Below are 12,587 nucleotides of genomic sequence, written 5' to 3'. Positions count from 1 at the left end.
CCTGTGATTGGTCACAAATAAACGAATAATTAAGTGTTCATTTTAATTTACTACTACTTAGTTTTGGTACACATAAATGTGTATTTATAAAACATTATAATATATATAATAAGAGATCACATTTTTTAAAAGTCTTTGTTTCTAGTATTTGAAAGCACTTTCTGGGCATCATCATCGCTTAAACGGTAGGTACCTTTACACGGCACCCATCTCACAAAGCCCTTTATGGTTCTTATACTTTTTGTTTCCACCGGAAGTCTGTTATCGTAACAAAAATCATTTTATGGTTTCAAATTGTCCAATATCCAGTCCATGTAATGTGCTACCCTAGTGTATACTCCCGGAAATCCTTCCCGACCACAAACTTTGGGACCAAACGACACAATCCCTACTTGGAAATACCTCGCGTCACCTTGATAAGCCGCTGGAATTTGCATGGGACCTCCACTGTCTCCACCGCAAGAATCCCTTTGATTCTTACCGCCAGCGCAAGCCTGTTTATGAGTTATTGGCACTGCTGAATTTTTGTAGGTATTTTTACAAGTTTCCTGGTCAATAACTGGAAGAAACACCTGTAATAAATCAGGACTTCTGGTACCTAAAAGAAATAAAATGGAAAGCCACCTTTATTCATTCGTCTAGGCGTTTCTGTAAGTAATACTGGTTTCAACTAAAGGTCGAATGGACTTATACAGCTAGTAGTTACGTGAATTTTATGATATTGAATATACAAATTACAATGAAAAGGAGGAATGTTCAAAAACAACTTTAAAAATATATTTGTGCGTTTATTATATCTTACCTCTTTCTGTGACACCCCAACCTGTAACAGTCACATTAATTTGGGATAGGTCCATTTGACTAATAGGTTTAATGGTTGGTAAACAAATTGGCTTTACATTTTCTGCAATCAAAAGAAAATGTTTTTTTTTTTTCATTACTAACTCCTCTACATATAAAGACGCTCTCATGCGTCTAAACCTGGGAACTGACAGACGGATCCAGACCGTGGAAGGTCGAAAATTAGACCGCCAAAAATTTTTTGAAATAAGTTATATAAAAAATAATTTTCTATAATTAACAGAGGATATTTAAGCTTTGAGCGCCACATTTATCATTTGTTAGAAGAAGGAATATGTTTTTTCTGACCTTAATAAAAATTTTCAAAAGCTTCTGAACCCTACCAAAAATTACTTGCCGATCCTTGTTCTAAACGATCAATCTCCGGCATATTCTTATACTTATTAGTAAACAATTAAGGAAAACGAAATAAGTTTTGCTTGCAGTAATTATTAAATGTAATCTTGTGTAACAGTCGGAATATACTTTCAAAATTTCAATCTATTTATACCTGGTTCTAGATTAGCTTCACCCCTCAGCCGAATTAAACCAATGTCGTTTGTATATTCCCTTGTATTATAATCTGGATGACTTAATATTTCTGCGACTGCAAAATCTTGAACTGGCGGAGAACAAATGACTCTTCCTTGATAGTCCTCGCAATCCTGAGCCGTGTCAATGTTGTGCTCACCAAGCCGTACTCCAATCCTATAAGGTGAATTATTTAAAAATAATACATGTATTTAAAACTTTAATAAAAAACTAGCAGAAACTTACAGTTGTTTAGTTCCTAAGTTAGTCACACAGTGAGCAGCAGTTAAAACATATTTACTATTGATTAAGGTTCCACCACAACGAAAGTCTCTTATTCTTCCTGTAGTATAAGAAATTAAAATTAACTTACGATATAATTTGGGTAATCCGTAAAGGAAAGTTACTTACTTTTGGAAACTTTTGTTACTGAACCTTTTTGTGTGATAAGAAGGTATTTTAATAATTATTTTGTACCTACTTAAAATATACGATACAATCAAATATAAATAAGGTAGGTACTTTTTCAAATATAAAAGAAGGGTGCCTTTTACAAAGCAAAAACTACATATAGTTGGGTTCCTACTTTTGGATACGAAATTTTAGGACATTCCTAACTAACATTTAAACATCTTTATGTTTAAGGACACATGAGTAAAACAAAAACGTCCCCGATGTACCAATTTTTGTTTAAAACACATTTATTCTTCAACTATATCTCTGCCAAACTACAAAAAACACTTTATTACTCTAAGTATTTCCCTTTTAATAATTTAAATGTGAATTAAATAAAACTCTTTATCGCTAATAAGCATATAAATAGCTAACAGTCATGTTTTGTGCTTCAACTAGAATCATTTCATCAAGGTATGAGCACTATACCGCCATCTACTGATATTTGCTATTATCAAACTGAATATGCGATCAACTTATTCACATATAATATAACATTTTATGGTAAATATTAGACAACTGCTCAAAACTAGGCGACCTTCTTCTATAACAACCAAAATGTAGGTTCTCTCACTAAATTTCGAAAGCAAACAAAGTATTTCAGTGTACATGGCACAGTATATCTAATGTTTAACGCAATATATTTTATCAAAATACTACTTAACAACAAAAATTTCTAATTGTAAGATATCAATTTACCAATCTGATAAGAGAGAAGTGCCATCCAAGGGAAATCAAACAAAGATGTTTTGTTTCCATTCAGAATTCTATCGAATTGATTCATGGGTCCACAGAGATCGGAATTAACCAAATTAATATTCCTGTGATTGGTCACATCGGGTGGATCTATTCTGTTATCTGTAACAGGTTGATCCCGATCTGTTACAACTATAGGATTCTTAGGACAGCACACCTTGACGGAATCTCTGTCATAACCGCAATAGTACGTCCTAATAAAGTCAGCGTTTTTTTGTGAAATGGGCTTGGGTATGTTAAAAAGGAATTGTACCATCGGGGCACATTGTTTAATGGGGGTGCAGGTACCGACACCCCGGTCAGGTGTCCGACATCCATCATCATCCACGACTATATCCTCTGGAAATACAATAGTGTCATTTTTTTCGCTGGTGACTGACTCTAAAGTATTTGACTTTTCCGAGCTACCATCACCTGAAGGACAGAGAAGAAGAACAAGAGCCAGTCACAAGACTATGCAGGTCTACTTTCAAAAGACATTCAGGCAGTTAAAGAAAGAAAAGTAGGGAAACAACCAAAAAAATAAACTAAAACAAATAAATTTATTACATATTTCAAAAAAGAATGTAAAGAAATAGAGAACAAGATCAGCCAATTCTACTATACTGTATGTTAAACTATGGATTAAATATTTATTCTGTTATAAAAGGAAAAAGTTATCTTCAGTAAATGTTTACAGCATGCATATGCAATTATGTCTAACGTTAGACATCCTTAGAAATGTTAGATATAAAGATGTAAACACTGCATGCAATTAATATGCCATAACTATTAAAAATAAAATCAAATTCCAAATTGCGTTCAAATATTGGTCAAACATTAATTGAAATTCAAAATAAAATGTCGTAATCAGTACTTTTGTAATTCACACCAATCCACTATTGGTTGAATATTCACAGGCATTAAATTAATTGAAATAATTCGGAACAGTATTCTACTCATAAGCAGTCTACAATTTCTACCACTTCATTATTTATAAAATCTTCACCAAAAGACGAACACATCTTTTTCACTGTCTTGGTCTTGTGTGTGAAGTATTGATCTTGTTCATTTCAATAATGATCTGATACTTGTTGTCTTAAATGCAGAAACTTTTTGTCATAATGCGAGCTTATCATGACTTCCCGACTAGAATTTCAAGGGGGGCCAGGTAGGGTCCCTAAGTGGGTAGCCACGCTAGCTCTTGTGGGCTCCATGAGGTTGCCCCCCCAGAGCAAGGAAGGGGCATATTGCCCCCCATTAGAAATTTTTGGAAAAATGAACTTTATTATTAATGAATATATACATACATCACTTATTTGTAAAATTTATTTGCACTTAAGTAAGACTGTGTTATTGAGCTTTTTTGTAGTCAATAATACTTTAAATTTCAATCGTTTTACTGTTGTTCGACCTGATGCGTCTGGTTTCAGTTGTCTTATTATAACAACATCAGGAAGTACGCTTGTTGGTTCGTTGCAAATGTAAAAGATTCCATTGAAACGACGACATAATTGGGCAAGGGGATTGTTATAATTTTGTATAAGTTTTTTCATTTTACCGAGATTATTTTCAAACGGATGTGCCTAATCGAGCCCCCATAAGGTAGATTTCATTCTAAGTTTACACATGTGATAGGTTTTCCCAATAAAACCCATATGAAAAAATTCATAAAGCAATCCTCATTTTAGTATCACCACTTTTTTTGGTTGGATTTTCTTGAGAAATTTACGGGGAAATCCCTATATCGGCATACCCCTCATGAGACCAGCACACTATATGGAGCATGCCCCCTATAAATTCTAGTCGGGTTTTAAAGAAAATAGTCTTGAAAGGAGTAAAAAATATCGAAAAAAAAAATTAGTTTGTCTCTATATTTAAACCATGACATAGGAACAAAGAACACTTACTGGGAGGGCATTCTTGTAGATCCCTTTTTTCAAACAATAATGAAGTTTCTTTTTTTATTTTAATATTAAAAATGTTTTGTTCCAAGAAAAGAATATATTAAAGTGCTTCAAACCCACCGGAAGTAATACTTTTTGTTGTTATCTAGTTTCTAGTTATGCAAACTTTTGCAAACTGATTATAATTGTTATTATTTCTACGTTTGATGATTTGAGATTCAAAACAAAGGCTTTATAGAATAGCCTAAAACAGTACAACGAAGACGATCTAATAAAAGAATTCACCATGAAAGTTTTTCAATTTCCATTTGTACTAAAAGTTATGTATTATTATGTACTTCCGATATATGTTATACTTTCATTTGTATGTTTATTTAGCAGGTATGCATATTTTATTAAATTAAATTTGAAATATAATAATATAGTTATGCTTTTATTTAGACATACCTACTTAAAATATACGATACAATCAAATATAAATAAGGTAGGTACTTTTTCAAATATAAAAGAAGGGTGCCTTTTACAAAGCAAAAACTACATATAGTTGGGTTCCTACTTTTGGATACGAAATTTTAGGACATTCCTNTTACATTTTTATTTTCAAGAGTGCCACAAAAGAGTGCGGCGTGTGTAACTAAAAAAAAGCATGGGCGGATGGAATTCCGTCAAATCAGTATATTAAATTACTTTAAAAGCAGTAAAAAAATATTTTTTTGTTTTATTTTTTTCTTAAAATAGCAACGCGTTTTATTGACAAAATATCCAAATAAACTTTTTAACTAGACACTATTTAGAATTACATTTCTTATTAAAAAAAAATTTAGAGAAAGAAAAATTTTTAGTTTAAGTTTAATTAAACTTACCAGCAAATCGCAAGTAAAGGATTTTCCATTTTCTAACAACACTTTTGATGTATCACTATTTACATCAGGTAACTTAAGAGAGTCTACTATGGCTTGATAAAGAACATTCACATTTTGAACATGAGCGAGTTCTCTGTTAACTGAGTGCAGTAATAAATCATTTTCAACAATATAAGCTACATTATCTAAGTAATCATCTTGATTAAATTGAATCATAGCATCAGAAACTGCATCCCATACCTTCACAAATTACACAAAATGAAATAAAAAAGACCATTCTAAAATATGGACAGAATGCAGCTTACTTGCATACTTTTAACCGAACCATATCTTACAGCTGCAATATGATTCCACGCCCCAATACTACTTAAAAGAGATTTAGTATTTAAATTTAATGCAACTACCCTATTACTGTATTGTTCTTTTGGCTCCCACTGAAACTGTTTGCTACCTTCTAACAAGAGTATGGTCTTGTTAGCAAGTTTGGTGTTTTTCCCTGCAATTATACCTTTAATTTAAAAAACGTAGACTTAATTAAACATTTCTACCTAAAGCACAAGCCAAAGTAGTACCGACCATTCCTCCTCCAACAATAATTATATCATAATGAGACCTTTGAATGTTATCAGTGCTGAAATGTTTTAAGTCAATTAAAATTGACCTAATTAAAGAAGGCCCCTTAGAGATACTTCTCAGTCCGACACTTCTTAAAATCATCGTGTATTACACAAAAACTTACAAGAATTCAACAAAATAATATCTACTAATATTTCCTTTTTGAGGTTATATTACAAGAGGTTATGTTCATCAAACAAAAATAAAACTGAAACATAGATAAGGAAGTTTTCAAACTACATCTATGATAATAATCCAATATGTCTGCCAAATGTTATCAGTAAGAGTGGATTCAAGCTATGTTCCAAACCACTTGTAAACAGTCAATTTATCGATGATATACTTTTAGTTAAATGATAAACATCAGTTAGTCAGCTTAATAAAATTTAAGCAAGTTAATATATATATGTTGCTGATTGTATCTACTAAAATAAAACGCTTATTAAAAATGATAATGTTCCATTATTTTAACCCGTTTAGTGTACCTAATTGATCATACTCATAATAATAGCGTCAAATATTTTCTTTAACTTTGAAATAAAATGAACTTTTCAATTTAATGTAGTTAAGTGAAACTATATCTTATCGATTAAGCGTTGCTATGTTGCTAAGTACAAATTACAAACAAGTATTACCCCTGTAAAATGTCCGAACATAGAGTGGCTACTTATAATACTTCCTGTCTTAACGTACCACGACACCCTTTAAATCAACACCCGTTTCCTATTTATGAACAAGAGTATTTCGAAAATTTGGATCAACCTCGCAAGTATGCGTTAGACATCAAAAATATGGATACAAAGATTCGTTCATCCTATTCTCCCGATTCACAAAAGATTGTTTTAAAATCCTTGCTAGAATTTTACGACAGCATTCCCGAATACGATGATGTAAATCATCTTCCAAACAATGAATTTTATAAGAAGCTTGATAATTTACGCGAGAAGCAGCGCCTGTTCTACAAATATATGCAAAATGGGATCAAATTCGAAAATAAGAAGACTGAGTGGACAAACGATTACAAAGACATGACTATTGGAAATGTCAAACCCCAGTCAAGTAGACCAAAATCATCCCTTAAACCTTTCTGCGTCACTCCTACTCCTACTAAAAAGTTTTCTCTGAAGAACTCAGATATTGAATCATTATCTTCCATGGAAAAGGAACACTCACGACGAACAGTCAAGATAGATGAAATTGTTCATAAAAAGGAAGATGATTTCGACGAATTTATTACTCCAAAAGGTAGATCGTCAAACGTTTCATGTACTCGTTACAAAAGCAAAATGGATCACTACTGGGATGATCTAAGTATCCATGAGTACAAATCAGACTCAGAAAGAGATTTATTCACATCGAGGAGCGCTCCTAATAGTCCAGTAAGAAATAAGTGTCCAATGGGGTGGAAGAGTAATGGTATAACTATACCAAAACCATTTCAAATGACGGTCAAGTAGGGATAAAGAAACTTTTTCTTGTATTTTTTGCCTTTACTGTTTCTTTCAGCGACGAGGAGACTCAAATAATCAACGAAATTCTGGAAAAAGAAAAACCAAAACCCAAATCGGACGATAAACAACAAATGTTTAAAGCTCATCCAATCCCAATAGAATCGCGAATTCCTCTATTCGATAAAATAATGGCAGAACAAGAACGAAGGTAAATGCATTCTCTATTCAAATTAGTGTTTGGGTATTACCGATTCCTCTTTTTCTTTTAGAAGGGAAAGGGTTAAAAGTAAAAGCAGACAAAGTCTTCTAGCCCAAATGAAACCATTTTCGTTCACACGTCGGGAGGAACAAGTAAGGGAAATGGGGAAATGTTTGCTATCACAATCATCGCCCAGTATATTCCTGAGTGACAAACCCAAAAAACGAAAGCCCTTTAGAGCAAAACCTGTGCCCAAAAATCTATTTAGCAATTACATTTACAAGAAGATGAACGAAGATGAATTTTATAGGTTTGCACAAATATTTTCCAATTTTGTTTTTCTTTATCTGTTCTTGTAGGTGTTTGCAAAAGAAGATTAGGGCTGAAGAAATGCTTAAAGCATCTTCCTTACCTCCTTCAATGGCAAAACGAGAAAAGACGAGACTAAAACATGAAATTTGTCCAAAAACTCTCAAATCTGTTAATGCCTTGAAGGATAGCGATATTTGCCGAAGATGCCTTCATTTTATACCACACCATAAGAAGGAATGTTTGGAGAAAGAACTAGAACAATTGGCTCAAGAGTACATGGAATCAAATACAAAAACAGTCAAGAAAAAAAAGAAGAAGGTTTACACTACATCATTTTATTTAAGCGATTTCGACGATGACATTAAATTATTCCTTTCAGAGCAGTAGACCCTCAACTGTTTCATCGAGGATTACGTCTGCCCAAAGTTTCAGTAGCAGTAGCTTACGCCCAAAATCAGCTGCAGATTTACAACCGGTCAACTATTCAAATCTAGCAGCCGTCTTAAGGATCCAATCAGCTAAGAAAGCATCAAAAACTTTTTTTATTTTTAACTTTCTGTTGTACCTAATCAAAATTGAATTTAGTAAATTTAGCCATGCGTGAACCTTTGCTTTGATAGAGGGTTCGATGGGTGAAGGGGATGCATGTGATCTTGTAGAACACCAAACAAATGATTCTCTTTGATGTAGGAAACGTGGAAACGCAGGAGGTGGAGAGGGAAAATTGGAATTGGAATTCCAAATTTTGGCAGCTATAACTCCAGTTAATATTTTATTATGTTAGATTGTGTTAGGATTCAATTTTCAGCTCTATCCCCTCGCCTCTACGTATCCATCCCTAATATAAACTCTTTTTTGGTGTTCTGAAAAATTAGTTCCATCCGCTCCCCCTGTTCCCCCAGGGGCTATACATATAGACGCATTACCTTATATCTTTAATATTACTTACAGGAGAAGAATGGAGGAAGAAATGGTGAGGAGGTTAGAGGAGGCGAAACTTCGAGACGAGATCAGATGGCGGGAAAAAGTTTTGAGGAAGAAGCCGGTGTGGCAAAATCTTGCTTTTAACACCGAAGGAGATTTGGCCATGCGTCTTCAGCTTCGCAAAGACGAGGAACGGATGAGGAATGAAGAACACAGACATCGCATGGAGTTAATGTATGGTAGAGTTAATGATATGCCAACACTTTTTGAACGACAATCCCAGGTACGTACTTAAATATTTAAAACATGATCTACTGTCACGACGCTAACACTACGATGAGGATTTGAACACTGCTAGAGATTCTTAAACTTTGGTTACGTGGAACCCCTTTTAACCTCTAGTTCGTTTTAATGCAACATTTTTTAAATAGAATGATAATTAATTCGAATAATATTTATTTCTTTAATGAGGCGTTAATTGTTATTAGTTTATCTTAAATGTATTTTTAACATCTGCCATCATAAGTGAGGAATTCACTTGCACTTCCTGATTACGCGATTACTGTCAGTGTTCAGTCAATTAAATTCAATCGAATCAATCCAAACGATCAATTTATTTTAAATCAGCAGTTACTAAGCTGTATTTAATTTAAAGAAAAAGTACAAAAAAAAAATAAATGAACAATGATAAAAGGATGAGTTATGAAGATAGCATGATCACCCACGGGCTTTTCTACAAGTTGGTGCTCTTGATTCAGCCAGACTGCCTCTTCTTCAGATAGAGATAATTAAAAATGAAAAACATTATAATTTATAACAAGCAAAACACAGTTGTACCACAAAAACCAACTATCTCAACTGATTACATTTATTTACAATTTTTGTTGAAGTATTTAACAAATCCATAAATTAATGGTTTCTATATATATTTATATCAATATATATAAGCAAGTGTTATATAGTAGTTGACATTATTTCCTTTAAGTTTACCAAGGACGCAAAGCCAAAACAACACTGCCTGGCCAAATATGAGAAAAACTTTACGAGAAAATTAGAAAACAGATGTAATTCCCAACTGAGTGATCTTTTTACGAAAACCACCAAACGTAAAATGATAGACGAAGCTGTGGAAGTTAAAGAAGATTATTTGTTTAATTTAAATAACAATTGCAAAGAAAATACTAAGAAAAGCGGAAGTTCCAATGAAGAAGTGGAAGAAGATGAAGACGATAATAAGGAAGGAAATGATGATATAAAAACACAATAAAACAAGAATAGATAAGCACTATACATTGGATTAGAGAAACAGATCAACTAATTGTTCAGTATATACTATCAGGAATGCTTTTTACACAATTAATGTTTACATAGTGTATTGCAATTTTGTATTTATTCGATAATAAAAAGATTTAAACATTTTACAATTTTACTTAATCACACGATAAAAAAATACGTTAAAAAACGTATTAATGAGTTTTTTTAATTGACTAAATTTATATCTGCTTCATGAAATAAATCGTACATGACTTTTTGTCGTTATTTTAATCATTAAATTATTATAAACGCTAAAGTGTTGACGACACTGATTAGGATTAGGTCATTATTAAACATTAGTTTAGTCAATTAAAAATTATCACTACGATTTTTTAAAGAGTGAGTAAATTGCAATTAATAATAGCAGAGGTATTTGTTTACAATATATTTTTTATTAATAATTTCTTATTGAATGTGTTTTATAAAATAAGAAAAAGTAATTTTATACTTTTACATATTTCGTTAAAATAATTGGATTAAAACAATAAAGTTTCATAGAAGTAGGCCACAGGGAGGTTCTACAACATCCACTTTGCGAAACATTTCTACATTTGAAGTGGAAAAGAATAAGAAAATTCTTTTTCTTGGGTCTCTTCTACAATGCCCTCTCAGTATTTTTATACACAGCTTACGTCATTGGAGTGTTCCTGAGGGACTGTCCTTTCACGAAAGACCCGTTCAGTGAATGCGAAGTTTACATTCTGACAAAAGTTTGTGGATATGTTTTATTATTCCTCAACGTCGTCACCATGTTCAAAGAAATATTTCAACTGTCCCACGGTAGAATTGTCTATGTGAAAGAATGGGAAAATTGGTTACAGTGGGCTACTGTAATAGCAATCTACCTTAGCGTAAGCCCTACGAATCAAATGAACATAAGAAAAATCGTTACCACGTGGCAACATCATGTGGCAGCCATTGGTATTTTCTTCGCCTGGTTTGAACTCATGATGATCGTGGGCAGATTTCCGATGTTCGGACTTTATGTTCAAATGTTTACCACTGTCACGATCAATTTTTCAAAATTCTTTTTCGCTTATTCGTGCCTTTTAATAGCATTCGGATTAAGTTTTGGAGTTTTATTCGCCAATTATCCATCTTTCATGAATACCTATTGGGGTTTATTAAAAACGATAATTATGATGACCGGAGAATTAGAATTTGAAGATATTTTCTACGCGACCACTGACTACCCCATACTTTACCCCATAACTAGCCATTTAATGTTTTTGGCATTCGTTATCCTTGTCACGCTCGTTTTGAGTAATCTGATGGTGGGTTTAGCTGTCAGTGACATTCAAGGATTACAAAAAAGTGCAGGTTTAGATCGATTAGTAAGACAAGCGGAACTCGTAGCTCATCTTGAAAGCCTGCTGTTTTCACGATTATTGCAATGTTTGCCCAACAAGGTCCTAGCTTTCCTTTACGGTCATGCATTATTGTTAAAGTCGCAATACCATTGGGCACTTTATATCAGGCCCAACGATCCCAGAGAAGAAAGGATACCCAAAGATTTGGTGCGCAACATTTATCAACTTGTCATCGAAAAGAGAGATAAACCTAAGATAGGTAAAAAACAAGTTGATTTGGATCATTGGAAAAATAAATTTACAACAAGGACAGACGGAAACTCCAGTTACATTTCAAGGAATAATAAGAAGCAATCGTACAAAAGACAAATGCAACAACTCCTTAAGGAAACCCAAGAGTTTTGCAAATATCTTCAACAGCGCTTGGATGTTTTGGAAGATACTTGAATAATGAAAAATAATGTTTGTTACAACACCGTTTTCGACATTTTTATACGTATAGTATAATGAGCACCCCAACCCTTCCGAACTGAGTATCAAATAAAATCGTTTATCAAAAATACGATAAAACATGTGTTGTCACTACAACAAAATTTTTTGAGCGCTTTTTAAATGTTCAATTATGAATATTTTTAAATGAGATAAACCGTACAGAACTTTATGTAAGACCCACGTATAGCATTCATTTAGTATTTTGGATGAAAGACGTTAACCAATGTTGAGAGGAACATTGGCGAAAAATCGTTGAATTATACTATCAAAACCAATTACGTATTATACAAAGAGGAAACGTTACTTTTTTTGTTTCCGTTCTACTTCTTGTAAATCGTAACAGACATAAGAATATATTAAGTTTGAAATACAAACTTCAATATTAACATGTTTATATTATTCACACTTATAAATAGAAAAAGACCATTCTAATACTATTACAACTCCTCTGATGTTAAAGTTATAAACGCACAAGGTTTTACTTCAATAAATCTTAATTTTCACGAAAGTGATACTTGATTCCATCCAATAAAAAAATATTTTTTTGTTTTATTTTTTTCTTAAAATATCAACGCGTTTTATTGACAAAATATCCAAATAAACTTTTTAACTAGACACTATTTAGAATTACATTTCTTATT

At 32.6% G+C, this 12,587-nt stretch overlaps 2 protein-coding genes across 5 annotated transcripts in view; one reads left to right on the top strand and one right to left on the bottom strand.

Moving 5' to 3' along the window:
- Positions 1-29: 29 nt before the first annotated feature.
- The window catches only part of LOC108735117 (CLIP domain-containing serine protease 2-like), an 18,602-nt gene continuing 6,044 nt past the window's right edge, over positions 30-12,587 (bottom strand). Inside the window, exons 2-7 of one of the 4 annotated variants that reach the window (XM_025977942.1) lie at positions 2,995-3,107; positions 2,524-2,919; positions 1,618-1,714; positions 1,352-1,548; positions 803-904; positions 30-598 (exon numbers count right to left, since the gene is read on the bottom strand). In XM_025977942.1, coding sequence (XP_025833727.1) covers positions 282-598; positions 803-904; positions 1,352-1,548; positions 1,618-1,714; positions 2,524-2,836 — 1,026 coding nt within the window. In that variant the 5' untranslated portion in view covers positions 2,837-2,919; positions 2,995-3,107 and the 3' untranslated portion in view covers positions 30-281. Of the gene's footprint in view, positions 599-802; positions 905-1,351; positions 1,549-1,617; positions 1,715-2,523; positions 3,108-12,587 lie in introns of all 4 variants that reach the window. The other 3 variants (XM_025977938.1, XM_025977939.1, XM_025977941.1) reach the window with 3 other exon arrangements.
- LOC108735115 (protein FAM161A) lies at positions 6,569-10,261 on the top strand. The gene is made up of 7 exons (XM_018466946.1): positions 6,569-7,397; positions 7,451-7,603; positions 7,665-7,904; positions 7,954-8,224; positions 8,286-8,428; positions 8,858-9,113; positions 9,816-10,261. The coding sequence occupies exons 1-7, from the start codon at positions 6,589-6,591 to the stop codon at positions 10,095-10,097; spliced, it is 2,154 nt and encodes a 717-aa protein (XP_018322448.1). The 5' UTR covers positions 6,569-6,588; the 3' UTR covers positions 10,098-10,261.

The sequence above is a fragment of the Agrilus planipennis genome, unplaced genomic scaffold, assembly GCF_000699045.2.
Source record: "Agrilus planipennis isolate EAB-ADULT unplaced genomic scaffold, Apla_2.0 scaffold34, whole genome shotgun sequence".
NCBI lineage: Eukaryota > Metazoa > Arthropoda > Insecta > Coleoptera > Buprestidae > Agrilus > Agrilus planipennis.
This window is presented reverse-complemented; position numbering and strand designations above follow the sequence as displayed.

Coding starts and splice junctions, on each gene's coding strand:
- LOC108735115 (XM_018466946.1), top strand. CDS start 6,589: ATGTCCGAACATAGAGTGGCTACTTATAATACTTCCTGTCTTAACGTA. Junction 7,398..7,450: donor CCATTTCAAATGACGGTCAA/GTAGGGATAAAG, acceptor TGTTTCTTTCAG/CGACGAGGAGACTCAAATAA. Junction 7,604..7,664: donor ATGGCAGAACAAGAACGAAG/GTAAATGCATTC, acceptor TTTTTCTTTTAG/AAGGGAAAGGGTTAAAAGTA.